We start from the raw sequence: 19,321 nt of genomic DNA on the forward strand, positions 1-19,321 counted from the left end.
GTGGCCAAATAACTTCTTAAAATGAAGTATATTAATCCGCTTTACAACGGGTGTAGAGCCTAACTTGCATACATATGCAGCACGTGAGTTTCAAGTTTGGGGACGATAATTTTCACCGTAAAAAAGCACCTTTATGATAAAAGCTATGGTAATGCCTGCCGTGCGGTAGCAGAGAGAACAGTCTATGACTTGGGTGACTGGAGTTTTTGACAATTCTTTTATGCCTTACTCTGACACCGCCTGGTATAGAGGTCCTGGATGGCAGGAAGCTTGGCCCCAGTGATGTATTGGGCTGTACACACTAGACCTCTGTAGCGCCTTACAGTCGGATGCCGAGCAGTTGCCATACCAGGCGGTGACGCAACCGGTCAGGATGCTCTCGATGGTGCAGCTGTATATTTGCCAAATATTTTCAGTCTCCTGAGGGGGAAAAGGTGTTGTTGTGCCCTCTTCACGACTGTCTTGGTGTGTTTGGACCATGATAGTTTGTTGGCGAGGTGGACACCAAGGAACTTGAAACTCTCAACCCGCTCCACTACAGGCCTGTCGATGTGGATGGGGGCCTGTTTGGCCCTCCTTTTCTTGTAGTCCACAATCATCTCCTTCGTCTTGCTCACATTGAGGGAGAGGTTGTTGTCCTGGCACCACACTGCCAGGTCTCTGACCTCCTCCCTGTAGTCAATGAACAGCATTCTCACATAGGTGTTCCTTTTGTCTAGGTGGGAAAGGGCAGTGCGTCCTCTGTGAATCTATTGGGGCGGCGGTTAGCGAATTGGAGTGGGTCTAGGGTTTCGGGGATGATGGTGTTGATGTGAGCCATCACCAGCCTAACAAAGCCTAACGTCCGTACGCACTTCCGGCGCCGACAGAGATGGCCACCTCGCTTCGCGTTCCTAGGAAACTATGCAGTATTTTGTTTTTTTACGTGTTATTTCTTACATTGGTACCCCAGGTAATCTTCATTAGGTTTCAGGTTTCATTACATACAGTCGGGAGGAACTACTGAATATAAGAGCAACGTCAACTCACCATCATTACGACCAGGAATATGACTTTCCCGAAGCGGATCCTGTGTTCTGCCTTCCACCCAGGACAATGGATCGGATCCCAGCCGGCGAACCTAAACAACGTCGCCGTAAAAGGGGCAAACGAAGCGGTCTTCTGGTCAGGCTCCGGAGACGGGCACATCACGCACCACTCCCGAGCATACTACTCGCCAATGTCCAGTCTCTTGACAATAAGGTTGATGAAATCTGAGCAAGGGTTGCCTTCCAGAGAGACATCAGAGACTGTAACGTTCTTTGCTTCACGGAAACATGGCTTACTCGAGAGACGGTAACGGAGTCGGTGCAGCCAGCTGGTTTCTTCACGCATCGCGCTGACAGAAACAAGCCTCTTTCTGGTAAGAAGAAGGGCGGGGGGGTATGCCTTATGATTAACGAGACGTGGTGTGATCATAACAACATACAGGAACTCAAGTCATTCTGTTCACCTGACTTAGAATTCCTCACAATCAATTGTCGACTGCATTATCTACCAAGGGAATTCTCTTCAATTATAATCACAGCCGTATATATTCCCCCCAAGCAGACACATCGATGGCCCTGAACGAACTTTCAGGAAACCACATATCCTGAGGCTGAATTCATTGTAGCTGGGGATTTTAACAAGGCTAATCTGAAAACAAGACTCCCTAAATTCTATCAGCATATCGATTGCATAACCAGGGCTGGTAAAACCCTGGATCATTGTTTCATCATTCTAACTTCCGCGACGCATATAAGGCCCTCCCCCGCCCTCCTTTCGGAAAAGCTGACCACGACTCCATTTTGTTGCTTCCAGCCTACAGACAGAAACTAAAACAAGAAGCTCCCGCGCTCAGGTCTGTTCAACGCTGGTCCGACCAATCTGATTCCACGCTTCAAGACTGCTTCGATCACATGGATTGGGATATGTTCTGCATTGCGACCAACAACAACATTGACGAATACGCTGATTCGGTGAGCGAGTTCATTAGAAAGTGCATCGGCGATGTCGTACCCACAGCAACTATTAAAACATTGATGTCAGCATTCGCGCAAAACTGAAAGCGCGAACCACTGCTTTTAACCAGGGCAAGGTGACCGGAAACATGACCGAATACAAACAGTGTAGCTATTCCCTCCGCAAGGCAATCAAACAAGCTAAGTGTCAGGATAGAGACAAAGTAGAGTCACAATTCAACGGCTCAGACACAAGAGGTATGTGGCAGGGTCTACAGTCAATCCCGGATTACAAAAAGATAACCAGCCCCATCGCGGACCAGGATGTCTTGCTCCCAGACAGACTAAATAACTTCTTTGCTCGCTTTGAGGACAATACAGTGCCACTGACACGGACCGCTACCAAAACATTTAAATGTGTTAACCCTCGCAAGGCTAAATGCCCAGACGGCATCACCAGCCACGTCCTCAGAGCATGCGCAGACCAGCTGGCTGGTGTGTTTACGGACATATTCAATCAATCCTTATCCCAGTCTGCTGTTCCCACATGCTTCAAGAGGGCCACCAGTGTTCCTGTTCCCAAGAAAGCTAAGGTAGATGAGCTAAACGACTACCGCCCCGTAGCACTCACTTCCGTCATCATGAAGTGCTTTGAGAGACTAGTCAAGGACCATATTACCTCCACCCTACCTGACACCCTAGACCCACTCCAATTTGCTAACCGCCTCAATAGGTCCACAGACGACGCAATCGCAACCACACTGCACACTGCCCTAACACATCTGGACAAGAGGAATACCTATGTGAGATTGCTGTTCACCGACTACAGCACAGCATTTACCACCATAGTACCCTCCAAACTCATCATCACGCTCGAGACCCTGGGTCTCGACCCCGCCCTGTGCAACTGGGTCCTGGACTTCCTGACGGGCCGCCCCCAGGTGGTGAAGGTAGGTAACAACATCTCCACCCCGCTGATCCTCAACACTGGGGCCCCACAAGGGTGCGTTCTGAGCCCTCTCCTGTACTCCCTCTTCACCCACGACTGCGTAGCCATGCACGCCTCCAACTCAATCATCAAGTTTGCGGACGACACTACAGTGGTAGGCTTGATTACCAACAACGACGAGACGGCCTACAGGGAGGAGGTGAGGGCCCTCGGAGTGTGGTGTCAGGAAAATAACCTCACACTCAACGTCAACAAAACAAAGAAGATGATTGTGGACTTCAGGAAACAGCAGAGGGAACACCCTCCTATCCACCTAAAGATCATCAAGGACAACAACCACCCGAGCCAATGACTGTTCACCCCGCTACCATCCAGAAGGCGAGGTCAGTACAGGTGCATCAAAGCAGGGACCGAGAGACTGAAAAACAGCTTCTATCTCAAGGCCATCAGACTGTTAAACAGCCACCACTAACATTGAGTGGCTGCTGCCAACATACTGACAACTCCATGTGGTTTTAATGTCTTTGATTTAAATGCATAGACATAAACACATAGATGTTCCTGTGCACACGCACGCACGCACGCACGCACGCACGCGCGCGCACGCACACACACACACACACACACACACACACACACACACACACACACACACACACACACACACACACACACACACACACACACACACACACACACACCAAGAGTGTTAACCGACACCCCTTCCTGCTTTTTAATATGACAGGGGTTAATTAAACCTCCCCAGATTGGGGTGGCAGGTAGCATACTGGTTACGTGTGTTTTAATATGACAGGGGTTAATTAAACCTCCCCAGATTGGGGTGGCAGGTAGCATACTGGTTACGTGTGTTTTAATATGACAGGGGTTAATTAAACCTCCCCAGATTGAGGTGGCAGGTAGCCTACTGGTTACGTGTGTTATAGCAGTAACTGAAAGGTTTCTGGCTCCCTGAACCAACTAGGTGAAAAAATCTGGCAATGTGCTCTTGAACAAGGCACAACCCTACGCTTTGGTTAAAAGCGGTTGTTAAATGACTAAAATGTAGTCAGGTTTGACTTCCGTGGCCTGTTACTCTATCTGTCACTCTATCTGTCAAAGCTACGGCCCTCTGAGACACCTGGGTTCAAATAGTACTTGTTTTCTTTCAACATCGTGTTCGATTTAGCCTGGCTGGAGTATCAGATGGACAGGAATGTATCCGCACGCACGCACGCACGCACGCACGCACGCACGCATACACACACACACACACACACACACACACACACACACACACACACACACACACACACACACACACACACACACACACACACACACACACAGACACAGACACGCACGCACACATACATACACACATACACACATACACACATACACACAACCATACACATACACATACACATACACACACACATACACACACACACACACACACACACACACACACACACACACACACACACACACACATCTCATAGCTACAGTCCTCTCTGTGACCTGCCGTTGGCCAGCTAGTGCTTTGGCACAGAACCTTACAAGAACTATCTGTTATGTCAGAGAAAGTTCAGCTCTCAGCTGTCCAGGCTCTTCGGGTGGTGTCAAAACATCGTCAGGTTACAGCTATGTCTTCCAGTCCGTCATATGAGAGGTCATGTGACAAAAGGAGAATGTGGGCACAGATTAGGGCAGAGTCACAAACATTCATGATGCTGGTGATAACTGTCGCTCTCACGGTAATTGACCGTTGATTAACGTAAACACATTTAGCATCTAATGGCTTCCACACACAGTCTACAAGCCACTGATGCAGACCTACAGATCTACATTTTAAAAAGTCTAATAAATCCATGTAATATAGCCTACACCTTCACAATAAATCCATTATTTATTTTAGACAAGTCTAAAGAAACATGATGTGAAGAAAATGTAGTCTACTTCAGAAGAACAGAATAGCATACTCAGAGTTGTCCTTATGTTAGGTCCTGATCTGGCTATGCCAAATGGCTGTGGGGCTCCACTAGTTCATTTAGCTGACAAGATTTGCTGAGAATTCTGTGGCATTATTTTATATTATGTTATAGTATGAAGAATACAATCGAACAAAGCTGAATAAAATTAAAAGGAGTACACATATGTGTTGAGAGGTTAACTAATAAATAGGAACTTCTATATGCTTCATTTGGAGTAGTTTGTGTGCAAAGCTGTCATTAAGGCAAAGGGTGGCTATTTTGAAGAATCTCAAATGTAAAAGAATATTTTGCTTAAACACTTTTTGGGGTTACTACATGATTTCCTGTGTTATTTCATAGTTTTTATGTCTTCACTATTATTCCACAATGTAGAAAATCATAAAAAATACATAAAAACCCTAGAATGAGTAGGTGTGTAACGAGCATTACCGAAGGTGGCTTCCCCTCCTGTTCGGGTGGCGCTCGGCGGTCGTCTTCGCTGGTCTACTAGCTGCCACCGATCCCTTTTTCCCTTTTCGTTTGGTTTTGTCTAATTGTTTTCACCTGTTCATTGTTTGGTTGTTAGGGTGGTGTTATTTAAGTTCGTTTAGCCCGCTTCTGTTTGTGCGGGCTTGTCCTTCTGTTTTTGTATGAGGTGTTTCGAGTTTATTGGGGTTTTCCACTGTCCGGATTATTTTCCAGTGTGTACTGTAGTGGAGTGGATTTTACGCCAATGTTTGGACGTTACCAGTTGTATTTCTGGTTGGACATTAAAGTGTGGTTTTTCCCCGTATCTTTGCTCTCTGCGCCTGACTCCTCACCCATTTTCCTCATCGATCATAACAGAAGCCCGCACCTTCAAATGGAGTCAGCAGGAGCAGCGACCACCCCTCTCCCCACGATGGAGGAGAGGGTCCTTCATCACACGTCCATCCTCCATCGCATCGGATCAGCTATGGATCAAATGATGGAGAGGATGATTCGTTGGGAGAGGAGTGGTCTCCCTACTACCCCACCTACCCTCCCTCCAGCAACTATACCATCTCCTCCAGCGCGATCCGGTGCCAGCGCATTGCGTATTACGCCTCAGAGGGAGTACGATGGAGCAGCGGCGGGGTGCCAGGGATTCCTGCTACAACTAGATCTGTACCTGGCCACCGTTCGACCAGCTCCCTCGGACGAGGAGAGCGTGAGTGTCCTCGTCTCTTGCCTGACGGGTAGAGCCCTAGAGTGGGCCAATGCGGTCTGGAACGGGCCCGACTCAGCGAGGGGCCACTACCCGGAGTTCACCCGCCGTTTTCGGGCCGTGTTCGATCACCCTCCAGATGGCCGAGCGGCGGGTGAGAGATTGTTCTATCTCCGGCAGGGGACGAGGAGCGCGCAGGACTTCGCACTGGATTTCCGGACCTTGGCCGCTGGAGCAGGGTGGAACGACAGGGCCCTGATAGACCATTACAGGTGTAGCCTGAGAGAGGACGTCCGCAGGGAGCTGGCTTGTCGGGACACTACGCTCAGCTTGGATGAACTAATAGACATGTCGATCCGGTTAGACCATCTGTTAGCTGCTCGCGGACGTTCTGAAAGGGTCCTGTCAGTTCCACCTCCTGACCCTCCTGCTCCCATCCCGATGGAGCTAGGAGGGGCAGCATCTAGGGAGATCGGAGGAGGCTCCTCCTGTACCAGTTGTGGCCGGAGAGGGCACACTTCCGGTCGGTGCTGGAGGAGTCCATCTGGGAATCGAGAGGGCAGGCAGAACACTCCTCGGTCACCTCAGGTGAGTCAGCACCACACTCTCCCAGAGCTTCCTGTTGGTCACATGTTTTTGTTCATTTGTTTCCTTAATTTTTTTCCCTCTCTCCAGCATAAGGCGCTAGTCGATTCAGGCGCAGCTGGGAACTTTATAGATCGCGGACTCGCTCAGAAGTTGAGGATTCCGTTAGTTAAGGTAGAACCCCCCTTCCCTGTGCACTCCTTAGATAGTCGACCATTAGGGTCAGGGCTGGTCAGGGAGGCCACGATTCCTTTGGAGATGATTACGCAGGGGAATCATAAGGAGCGGATTAGTCTGTTCCTTATCGATTCACCTGCGTTTCCGGTGGTGCTGGGGATTCCCTGGCTGGCTATTCACAATCCTAAGATTTCGTGGAAACAGGGAGCTCTCCAGGGGTGGTCTGATGAGTGTTCAGGCAGGTGTGTAGGAGTTTCCATCGGTGCGACAACGGTGGAGAGTCCAGACCAGGTTTCCACCGTGCGCATTCCCGCTGAGTATGCCGATTTGGCTATCGCTTTCAGTAAAAAGAAGGCGACCCAATTACCTCCCCATCGACAGGGGGATTGCGTGATAAACCTCCAGGTAAACGCTGCACTACCCAGGAGTCATGTGTCTCCTTTGTCCCAGGAGGAGACGTTGGCTATGGAGACATATGTCACGGAAGCTCTGGGACAGGGATTCATTCGGCCCTCCATGTCACCCGTCTCCTCGAGTTTCTTTTTTGTGATGAAAAAGGATGGTGGTTTGCGTCCGTGTATTGATGATCGGGATCTCAATTCCATCACGGTGGGTTTTAGTTACCCACTACCTCTCATCGCTACGGCGATGGAATCATTCCACGGAGCACGGTTCTTCACGAAACTGGACCTCAGGAGCGCGTATAATCTGGTGTGTATTCGGGAGGGGGAGATGAGTGGAAAACCGCGTTTAGTACCACATCGGGCCATTATGAGTACCTCGTCATGCCGTACGGGTTAAAGAATGCTCCAGCTGTCTTTCAATCCTTTGGTGACGAGATTCTCAGAGACTTGCACGGACAGGGTGTGGTGGTGTATATTGACGATATTTTGATCTACTCCGCTACACGCGCCGCGCATGTGTCTCTGGTGCGCAAGGTTCTTGGGCGACTGCTGGAGCATGACCTGTACGTGAAGCCGGAGAAATGTGAGTTTTCCAAACAAGCCGTTTCCTTCCTGGGTTATCGCATTTCCAGCTCGGGGGTGGTAATGGAGGGTGACCGCGTAAAAGCTGTGCGTAATTGGCCGACTCCGACCACGGTAAAAGAGGTGCAGCGGTTCTTAGGGTTTGCCAATTACTACCGGAGGTTTATCCGGGGTTTTGGTCAGGTAGCAGCTCCTATTACCTCACTGCTGAAGGGGGGGCCGGTGCGTTTGCAGTGGTCGGCAGAGGCAGACAAGGCCTTCTGTAGGTTGAAGGTGCTGTTTACCGAGGCTCCAGTGTTGGCGCATCCGGACCCTTCTTTGGCGTTCATAGTAGAGGTGGACGCATCCGAGGCTGGGGTTGGAGCGGTGCTCTCACAGCGCTCGGGTACGCCACCAAAGCTCCGCCCCTGTGCTTTTTTTTTCGAAGAAGCTCGGGCCAGCGGAGCGGAATTATGATGTGGGGGATAGGGAGTTGTTGGCTATGGTTAAGGCCCTGAAGGTGTGGAGACACTGGCTTGAGGGGGCAAAGCACCCTTTCCTCATCTGGACTGACCACCGTAACCTGGAGTATATCTGATCAGCTAAGAGACTGAATCCGCGTCAGGCAAGGTGGGCCATGTATTTCACCAGATTTCGTTTTACGATCTCGTATCGACCAGGTTCCCTCAACACTAAGGCCGACGCGCTGTCTCGCCTCTATGACTCGGAGGACCGATCCATCGATCCTACTCCCATCATTCCGGCGGCTAAGCTGGTGGCACCAGTAGTATGGGAGGTGGACGCGGACATCGAGCGGGCGTTAAGGGAGGAACCTGCGCCTCCACAGTGCCCAGAGGGTCGTAGGTACGTACCGCTCGCTGTTCGTGATCAATTGATTCGATGGGCTCATAGTTTACTCTCGTCAGGTCACCCGGGTATTTCGAGGACAGTGCGAGGTCTTAGGGGGAAGTACTGGTGGCCCACCTTGGTGAGGGATGTGCGATTCTATGTCTCCTCCTTTTCGGTATGCGCCCAGAGTAAGGCTCCTAGGCACCTGCCTCGAGGGAAGTTACAACCCCTCCCCGTTCCACAACGGCCGTGGTCCCATCTTTCGGTGGATTTTCTGACTGACCTTCCCCCATCTCAGGGAAACACTACGATCCTGGTCGTTGTGGATCGGTTCTCTAAGTCCTGCCGTCTTATCCCGTTGCCCGGTCTCCCTACGGCCCTACAGACTGCGGAGGCTCTTTTCACCCATGTCTTCCGGCACTACGGGGTACCCGAGGATATCGTTTCTGATCGGGGTCCCCAGTTTACCTCTCGAGTGTGGAGGGCTTTTATGGAACGTCTGGGGGTCTCGGTCAGCCTTACCTCGGGGTATCACCCGGAGAGTAATGGGCAGGTGGAGAGAGTAAACCAAGAGGTGGGTAGGTTTCTGCGGTCGTATTGCCAGGACCGACCAGGGGAGTGGGCAAGATACATTCCCTGGGCTGAAATGGCCCAGCATTGTCACCGTTTCAGTGCGTGTTGGGGTATCAGCCGGTCCTGGCACCATGGCATCAGAGTCAGACCGAGGCTCCTGCGGTGGAGGAGTGGGTTCAGCGCTCTAAGGAGACCTGGAGGGCCGTCCAGGAATCATTACGTCAGGCGAGTGGACGGCAGAAGAGGAGCGCTGACCGTCACCGCAGTGAGGCCCCCGTGTTTGCACCGGGGGACAGGGTCTGGCTCTCGACCCGAAACCTGCCCCTCCGCTTGCCCTGCCGGAAGCTGGGTCCGCAGTGTGTAGGGCCATTTAAAGTCCTGAGGAGAATAAACGAGGTTTGTTATCGATTATTACTTCCTTCGTATTATCGTATTAACCCCTCGTTTCATGTGTCTCTCCTCAGGCCGGTGGTAGCTGGTCCCATGCAGGAAGGTGAGGTTCCGGAGGTCCCTCCGCCCCCTCTGGACATCGAGGGGTCCCCGGCGTACACGATACTGGCTATTCTGGACTCGAGGCGCCGGGTGAGGGGCCTGCAGTACCTCGTGGACTGGGAGGGGTACGGTCCGGAGAAGAGGTGCTAGGTCCCGGTGGGGGATATATAGGATCCATCTATGCTGAGAGAGTTCCATCGCCTCCATCCGGATTGCCCTACGCCTCGGCCCCCGGGTCGTCCCCGTCGGAGCGCTGCAGGAGCTGCGCGTCAGGGGGGGGGGGTACTGTAACGAGCATTACCGAAGGTGGCTCCCCTTCCTGTTCGGGTGGCGCTCGGCGGTCGTCTTCGCTGGTCTACTAGCTGCCACCGATCCCTTTTTCCCTTTTCGTTTGGTTTTGTCTAATTGTTTTCACCTGTTCATTGTTTGGTTGTTAGGGTGGTGTTATTTAAGTTCGTTTAGCCCGCTTCTGTTTGTGCGGGCTTGTCCTTCTGTTTTTGTATGAGGTGTTTCGTGTATATTGGGGTTTTCCACTGTCCGGATTATTTTCCAGTGTGTACTGTAGTGGAGTGGATTTTACGCCAATGTTTTGACGTTACCAGTTGTACTTCTGGTTGGACATTAAAGTGTGGTTTTTCCCCGTATCTTTGCTCTCTGCGCCTGACTCCTCACCCATTTTCCTCATCGATCGTAACAAGGTGTTCTGAAACTTTTGACTGGTACCGTAGACTAAATAATATTAGACATTCTATTGAAATGGTTACTTGCATAGCGGAGTCTTTATATTATATATATATATATTTTAATCCTTTATTTAACTAGGCATGCCAGTTAAGAACAAATTCTGATTTACAATGACGGCCTACCAGAACGCAAAAAGGCCTCCTGCGGGGACGGGGGCTGGGATCTCTTCACTGACGAGTCGCGGTTTTGTCTCACCAGGGGTGATGGTCGGATTCGCTTTTATCGTCGAAGGAATGAGCGTTACAGGTGGAGGGTCCGTCATGGTCTGGGGCGGTGTGTCACAGCATCATCGGACTAAGCTTGTTGTCATTGCAGACAATCTCAACGCTGTGCATTACAGGGAAGACATCCTCCCTCATGTGGTACCAATCCTGCAGGCTCATCCTGACATGACCCTCCAGCATGACAATGCCACCATCCATATTGCTCGTTCTCTGTGTGATTTCCTGCAAGACAGGAATGTCAGTGTTCTGCCATGGCCAGCGAAGAGCCCGGATCTCAATCCCATTGAGCACGTCTGGGACCTGTTGGATTGGAGGGTGAGGGCTAGGGCTAGGGCCCTTCCCCCCAGAAATGTCCGGGAACTTGCAGGTGCCTTGGTGAAAGAGTGGGGTAACATCTCACAGCAAGAACTAGCAAATCTGGTGCAGTCCATGAGGAGGAGATGCACTGCAGTACTTAATGCAGCTGGTGGCCACACCAGATACTGACTGTTACTTTTGATTTTGACCCCCGTTTGTTCAGGGACACATTATTCCATTTCTGTTAGTCACATCTCTTAGTCACGTTATGTCTGTGGAACTTGTTCAGTTTATGTCTCAGTTGTTGAATCTTGTTATGTTCATACAAATATTTACACATGTTAAGTTTGCTGAAAATTAACACAGTTGACAGGGAGAGGACGTTTTTTTTGTTGTTGCTGAGTTTATGTGTGAAATTTGTTTAGATTTAGAAAGGACCATTATCATGCACCAGGGGCAGGGGCAGACATGTCATCAATGCACTTAATTAGAGAATGAGGACCATTTTTCCCAGGGGTCATTTTCCTGCCAGCCAGATAGGCTGTACTACTTTTGTAAAGAGAAGCAATGTGCTTAATATTAGGACATTTGCGAAATACATATAGCAGGGCTAGCCTATAGCAAGCTGATGGGATCCTCCGCTTTTTAATAGAGGCCATCACTCTGTTATCTCATGCAATTGTTCACCCTATAGAAATATTGCTCAACATGAGCTCGTGGGCTCTCATGAAGTGTTTGATTATATTTTTGAATACATTTGCATTGATGTCAGAGTGATTAGAGGGACAATAGAGTGCTGAGTACCAGGCGGTTAGCACGTTTGGTAGGTTACTAATGACCAGCAGCAGCATCAGAGCTTGGAGAAGCCAAATTATCGTGACTAAAAGGTCACGTGGAATTTGACTGCTTTCATGACTCGTGACCGCCGGTGTGGCGGTAATACGGTCACCGCAACAGCCCTGGGCACAGGCTAGCCGTCCCAATGGGAAAACATTCACGTGACGACAAACAAACTGTACACTGTTGAGCTGCAGGTTACTTCTAGTGTTGAAACGTGTGACAATGTTGATACTGTTGGATTTTCATATAAGGTTGTATTTCTAAAATCTTCCTCCTGTCACTGTATATGTCAATGTGTATGTCAGTGACGAGGCTTTAGGATTCAGAGGAGGACGTACCTGGGTGAAGTGACAAAGCCTGTCTGGCTGGGTACCATTTGGGATCTGTAACCATCACAAATGACTTTAGTCACTTCAGAAACATTATTAACACATCATTAGGTTTGGGGTCAATCCAGGAAGTAATTTGAAGTTCCAATTCCAAAATTGGAGTTAGAATGTTAGTGTATTTCCTGAAAAGTATCTATCGCCAACTGCTAAAGACGAAATATAACCTGATATTTCATGCCATCCACTGGAATAGTGACTGTAACACACTTGCTATAACAGACAGAGACAGAGACAGGACAGATATAGGACAGAGACAGAGCAGAGATTGGGCCAAGACAGGAGAGAGACAGGGCAGAGACAAGACAGAGACAAGACAGAGAGAGACAGGACAGAGGCAGCAGAGACAGGAGAGACAGGCCAGAGACAAGACAGAGAGAGACAGGACAGAGACAGCAGAGAGACAGAGACAGGACAGAGACAGGGCAGAGACAGGAGAGACAGTCCAGAGACAAGACAGAGAGAGACAGGACAGAGACAGCTGAAAGACAGATACCGGACAGAGACAGGCCAGAGACAAGACAGAGAGAGACGGGACAGAGACAGCAGAGACAGGAGAGACAGGAGAGACAGGCCAGAGACAAGACAGAGAGAGACAGGACAGAGACAGCAGAGAGACAGAGACAGGACAGAGACAGGGCAGAGACAGGGCAGAGACAGGAGAGACAGGCCAGAGAGAGACAGGACAGAGACAGCTGAGAGACAGATACCGGACAGAGACAGGGCAGAGACAGGACAGAGACAGGACAGAGACAGGACAGAGACAGGGCAGAGACAGGGCAGAGACAGGGCAGAGACCGGGCAGATACCATACAGAGACAGAACAGAGACAAGACAGAGACAAGACAGAGACAAAGACCGGGCAGAGACCGGGCAGAGACCGGGCAGAGACATGACAGAGACATGACAGAGACATGACAGAGACACGACAGAGACACGACAGAGACACGACAGAGACAGAGATTGGACAGAGGGTACTCACATATCTTATATAATAGACACTTGATCTCTCCAATAGTGGCATTAGGTTCCACCTGATAGAATACACAGCTATTACACATAAACAAGTTGACATAAAGTATCTACTGTCCCAAAACCTCAGTTTCACAAAATGAAGGGCTCTATTGAATCCTCATCCGGGAAGTTCAGCTTCACTGCATGAATGAAATGTAGCAGACTTCATTCCCTGATTAAATAGAGTCCTAAATCAGTACCGTAGGTTGCCTCATAACAGAATACAGCTTGTGATGACAAAAGGGAAATGTCTGATACAGATACTACTGTCCCAAACAGGTGAATTACAGTAGAAGTTTTTACTTTAGCAGCTAATGAAATGAAACTAGGGAACTTGTTATATTTTTTACTTACCTTGTCCAAGTAGCAAAGCTTCAACTTCTTGGAATCCTGAATCTCCACCTCATAGAAAATATAATTCTTATCCTTTTTGGCTGTTCCTGCCATCATGCCATGGGCACATCTTGCCTTTATAAACTGGGCTACCACGAATAGGCTTTTTAAATCCATGTTTCTAATGCGTACCTTCCAGGTGTGTGGTTTTGAGGCCCTATCTGCCCTGTGGTGTGTGACTGTCAGGCCCTAGTTGCTGTGTGACAAGGGGGTTAAGATAACCTCGACATGACTAACCCTGTGGTGTGTTTGTGTGTGCCTGCACTTGTGTGTGTGTGTGTGTGCGTGTGTGTGTGTGTGTGTGTATGACCCTAATAATTATCTCAGTGAGAAATAGGTTTGAGCAACATGAGAGGGGGGGGATCTGATGTTAGACTACATTTTTCCTGATGTCAATGATCTGCAGCATTTCCCATATCCTGTGTCCTTCACCATCAGTTGTTTTGCATATATGTTAGACCCATGAACACATCTCCAACCCATCTGACTAGTCTAAACATGATATGGCATCTGATAGAACGTCCTAGCGTACCCCTTTGCTACATTCTGACACGGTGACATCAGGGCCGAGTCACAAAATGGCACCCGATCCCTTAGAAAGTGCACTACTTTTGATGAAGGCCCATAGGGGCTTAGGCTGCCATTTGGGATGTAGTTGTTGAAGCATGTCCCTGGCTAACAGTATGGCGCTACAGTAGTAGCATGTCCCTGGCTAACAGTATGGCGCTACAGTAGTAGCATGTCCCTGGCTAACAGTATGGTGCTACAGTAGTAGCATGTCCCTGGCTAACAGTATGGCGCTACAGTAGTAGCATGTCCCTGGCTAACAGTATGGTGCTAGTGTAGAAGCATGTCCCTGGCTAACAGTATGGCGCTACAGTAGTAGCATGTCCCTGGCTAACAGTATGGTGCTAGTGTAGAAGCATGTCCCTGGCTAACAGTATGGTGCTAGTGTAGAAGCATGTCCCTGGCTAACAGTATGGCGCTACAGTAGTAGCATGTCCCTGGCTAACAGTATGGTGCTAGTGTAGAAGCATGTCCCTGGCTAACAGTATGGCGCTAGTGTAGAAGCATGTCCCTGGCTAACAGTATGGCGCTAGTGTAGAAGCATGTCCCTGGCTAACAGTAAGGCGCTAGTGTAAAAGCATGTCCCTGGCTAACAGTATGGCGCTAGTGTAGAAGCATGTCCCTGGCTAACAGTATGGCGCTAGTGTAGAAGCATGTCCCTGGCTAACAGTATGGTGCTAGTGTAGTAGCATGTCCCTGGCTAACAGTATGGCGCTACAGTAGTAGCATGTCCCTGGCTAACAGTATGGTGCTACAGTAGTAGCATGTCCCTGGCTAACAGTATGGTGCTACAGTAGTAGCATGTCCCTGGCTAACAGTATGGCGCTAGTGTAGAAGCATGTCCCTGGCTAACAGTATGGTGCTACAGTAGTAGCATGTCCCTGGCTAACAGTATGGCGCTAGTGTAGAAGCATGTCCCTGGCTAACAGTATGGTGCTACAGTAGTAGCATGTCCCTGGCTAACAGTATGGCGCTAGTGTAGAAGCATGTCCCTGGCTAACAGTATGGTGCTAGTGTAGAAGCATGTCCCTGGCTAATAGCATAGATTTACTTGTTTGTGCAGTCCGCATTTAAATATACTGAGTGTACAAAACGTTTGCCCTCAGTGTCACGCCCTGGCCATAGAGAGGTTTTTATTCTCTATTTTGGTTAGGCCAGGGTGTGACTAGGGTGGGCATTCTAGTTTCTTTATTTCTATGTTGGTGTGGTTCCCAATCAGAGGCAGCTGTCTATCGTTGTCTCTGATTGGGGGGGGGGGATCATATATAAGTGGTCCTTTTTCGTTTGGGTTTTGTGGGTAGTTATTTTCTGTTTAGTCTCTGTTACCTGACAGAACTGTTCGCTTTCGTTTTGTTACTTTGTTCAAGTGTTCTTTTCATAAATAAATAATCATGAACACCTTTCACGCTGCGCTTTGGTTCACTCATTCCGACGACAGGCGTTACACTCAGAACAGCCTCAATTCATCAGGGCATGGACTCTACAAGGTGTTCCACAGGGACGCTGGCCCATGTTCACTCCAAATCTTCTCACAGTTGTGTCAAGTTGACTGAATATCCTTTGGGTGGTGGACCATTCTTTAATACACATGGGAAACTGTTTAGCGTGAAAAACCCAGCAGCACTGCAGTTCTGGACACAAACAGGTGAGCCTGGCACCTAGTACCATACCCCGTTCAAAGGAACTTAAGTATTTTGCACACTTACACAATCCATGTCTCACTTGTCTCAAGGCTTAAAAGTCTTTCTGTAACCCATAAGCCCTGTCACAGCTGAGGGAGGGGGGGTGGTTCTACTAAGCTATATGGAATTGTTTTAAGAAGGTCATACCAAGGATCGTTTTACTATTTGATTTTGAATTTTAAGACCCCTTGAAGTGTAAAATATATATATATATATATATATATATATACAAAAATGATTTGATAAAAGAATGTATTTGGTCTTACTGCTATTAGCTCACACAGACATATTGAATAACAGATTCACAACATGGAACAACAGATAGTCCCCCCCCCCCCAAAAAAGGAGGAAAGGAAGCTTGTTTTGAAGTGTCTGTCCTATGTCTGAGAGATATCAGGAAGCATTTTTTTCTTCTCATGTATTTAACTCCTTATTTTTGGCACTAAACAGTCTCCATATATATTGTACTTCCTGATTTTTTTCAAATGGTACCGGGGAACCTTCAGACGAGTCTTGTGAGGCCTGTGGGCGACCTAGAGTAAAACAACTGACACCTACGTGTTCGTGGGAGTCTCACCTTTACACAGAGGGGTCATTAGTGTGTAGACCAAACTGTTTGGACGCTACAGACAGAAGTTGACAGATCGGCTGTACCGGCTTCAAACGAGTCCCACGCTTGCTCGTGAGTCTCATCTTTCCATCGAGGGGTCATAGTTTTTAGGCCAAACCGTTCGAACGTTACAGACGATTTTGTGAGAAGACTGATTTTCGGGATGCCTCATGGTCTGACAAACATAGCTCTAGCTCTGTCACCTTTCACCACAGAAGCAGAAGTGAGACATAGGCAGATCCGGTGGACTGAGAAGCATCAAATGCAAAAAACAGATATCTCTGGATTAAACTATGCTAATTCGATTTCTGTGGGGGTGCTGACATCAATCTTAGGGGTTAACCTGTCTCACCTCCCCTTCATCTACACTGATTGAAGCGGATTTAAACAAGTGACATCAATAAGGCATCATGGCTTTCACCTGGATTCACCTGGTCAGCAGGTGTTCATAATGTTTTGTACACTCAGTGTATTGGTCTCTGTTGGTGAGGTGAAGACGAAAGTTAACTCAGCAACTCTTCAGTTCACTCCTTAATAAGCTTCTTAATTCATGCACCGTTCCTTTGCGTTGAAATAACTCTGAATAACTCTGAATCTGAAACTCTGATTTAAAAAAGAGTAAAGTGCTTTGAAAAAAAGTCTAATGATTACTCTTACCTCAAAGAAAGCAATTCTGCTCAGCGTTCTGTCCTGTCTCCTCTGTCCCCTCAACGATCTCCTCAACAACTCCTCGATGTCTGAATCCGAAACAAGCCTGGCGTCAGCCTCCCATTCCTCTCCAGCTGTGTCTGAACCCGAACAGTCCCTCCAGTCACGCATCTCCACTCCTTCAAAAGTCCTACAAGAGGTTCTGACACTATACCCATCCAGATAAACGGACCTGTGCTCTCTCTGCAAGAGAGTTCTGGGATTGTACAACCTCAAATGGATCCATCCTCTGATAGAGGTGCTATACACAATCACAGCCACCTTGATACTGACTGAGGCACATTTAAATCAGCTGTCCATCAGAAGTCAGACCAGAGCAACAGATCAGCAGTTTCTTGACCAGGGTCTTTGCCCAAAGAGCACCCTATTCCCTTTATAGTGCACTACTTTTGACCAGGGTACATGGGGCCTATAGGGTACTAGTCAAAAGTAGTGCACTATAAGGTGAATAGGGTGCCATTTGGTGCGTAGATTTCCTCTGGGGGACATTATGGAGTCTCATTAGTAAGACATCAATCACATCTATTGATTGGCTCAATTTAAAGTGCTGTACTGTACGTTCACAGTCAAAGGCTATGAGACGGCTGTTTCATAATTGACCACTAGAGGGCAACACCAGTACATTGTCTACTTGGTGTTCTCAACTGTAGGGCAAGCCTGTTTTAGAATAGCAGGGAAGAAGCAGTTAATATATATATATATATATTCCAGAGGAAGTTTGGAACTCGGTAGGGAGTGTTGCAGATGTTTTTTACCCGCTATAATCTTCAGCACTGGGCAGTCCCGTTCTGTGAGCTTGTGTGGCCTACCACTTCAAGGCTGAGCCGTTGTTGCTCCTAGATGTTTCCATTTCACAATAACAGCACTTACAAGTTAACCAGGGCAGCTCTAGCAGGGCAGAACTTTGACGAACTGACTTGTTGGAAAGGTGGCATCCTATGACGGTGCCACGTTGAAAGTCACTGAGCTCTTCAGTAAGGCCATTCTGCTGCCAATGTTTGTCTATGGAGATTGCAAGACAGTGTGCTCGATTTTATACACCTGTCAGCAACGGGTGTGGCTGAAATAGTCTAATCCACTCATTTGAAGAGTTGTCCACATACTTTTGTACATATATACAGTATCAGTCAAAAGTTTGGACACACCAACTCATTGAAGGGTTTTTCTTTATGTTGACTATTTTCTACATTGTAGAATAATAGTGAAGACATCAAAACTATGAAATAACCCATTTGGAATCATGTAGTAACCAAGAAATTGTTAAACAAATCAAAATACATTTTATATTTGAGATTCTTCAAAGTTGCCACCCTTGGCCTTGATGACAGCTTTGCACACTCTTGGCATTCTCTCAACCAGCTTCACCTGGAATAATTGAAGGAGTTCCCACATATGCTGAACACTTGTTGGCTGCTTCACGCTGCAGTCCAACTCATCAAAAACCATCTCAATTGGGTTGAGGTCGGGTGATTGTGGAGGCCAGGTCATCTGATGCAGCATTCCATCATTCTCCTTCTTGGTCAAATAGCCCTTACACAGCCTGGAGGTGTGTTGGGTCATTATCCTGTTGAAAAACAAATTATAATCCAACTCTGCGCATACCAGATGGGATGGCGTATCACTGCAGAATGCTGTGGTAGCCATGCTGGTTAAGTGTGCCTTGAATTCTAAATATATCACTAACAGTGTCACCACTGTGTCACCAGCAAAGCACCATCACACCTCCTCCTCCATGTTTCACAGTGGGAACCACACATGCAGAGATCATCCGTTCACCTACTCTGCGACTCACAAAGACACGGCAGTTGGAACCACAAATCTCAAATTTGGACTCATCAGACCAAAGGATAGATTTCCACCTGGTCTAATGTCCATTGCTCAAGTTTCTCAGCCCAAGCAAGTCTCTTCTTATTATTGGTGTCCTTTAGTAGTGGTTTCTTTGCAGCAATTCAACCACGAAGGCCTGATTCTCGTCTGTACAGTTGATGTTGAAATGTGTCTGTTACTTGAACTCTGTGAGGCATTTATTAGGGCTGCAGTCTGAGGTGCAGTTAACTCTAATGAACTTATTATTATGGTATGAAGAGATTCGGGAGACAGGCGCAGGAATGCGGTAATATTTGTT

General features: G+C 48.2%; 1 protein-coding gene across 1 annotated transcript in view; it reads right to left on the bottom strand.

Annotated features, from left to right (window-relative positions):
* Nucleotides 1-13,841, bottom strand: part of LOC129813678 (very-long-chain enoyl-CoA reductase-like) — a 39,075-nt gene extending 25,234 nt beyond the window's left edge. Inside the window, exons 1-3 of the mRNA XM_055866080.1 lie at nt 13,591-13,841; nt 13,205-13,256; nt 12,175-12,219 (exon numbers count right to left, since the gene is read on the bottom strand). Coding sequence (XP_055722055.1) covers nt 12,175-12,219; nt 13,205-13,256; nt 13,591-13,746 — 253 coding nt within the window. The 5' untranslated portion in view covers nt 13,747-13,841. The remainder of the gene's footprint in view (nt 1-12,174; nt 12,220-13,204; nt 13,257-13,590) is intronic.
* Between the last annotated feature and the right edge of the window lie 5,480 nt (nt 13,842-19,321).

Source organism: Salvelinus fontinalis, chromosome 17 (genome assembly GCF_029448725.1).
Source record: "Salvelinus fontinalis isolate EN_2023a chromosome 17, ASM2944872v1, whole genome shotgun sequence".
Lineage (NCBI taxonomy): Eukaryota > Metazoa > Chordata > Actinopteri > Salmoniformes > Salmonidae > Salvelinus > Salvelinus fontinalis.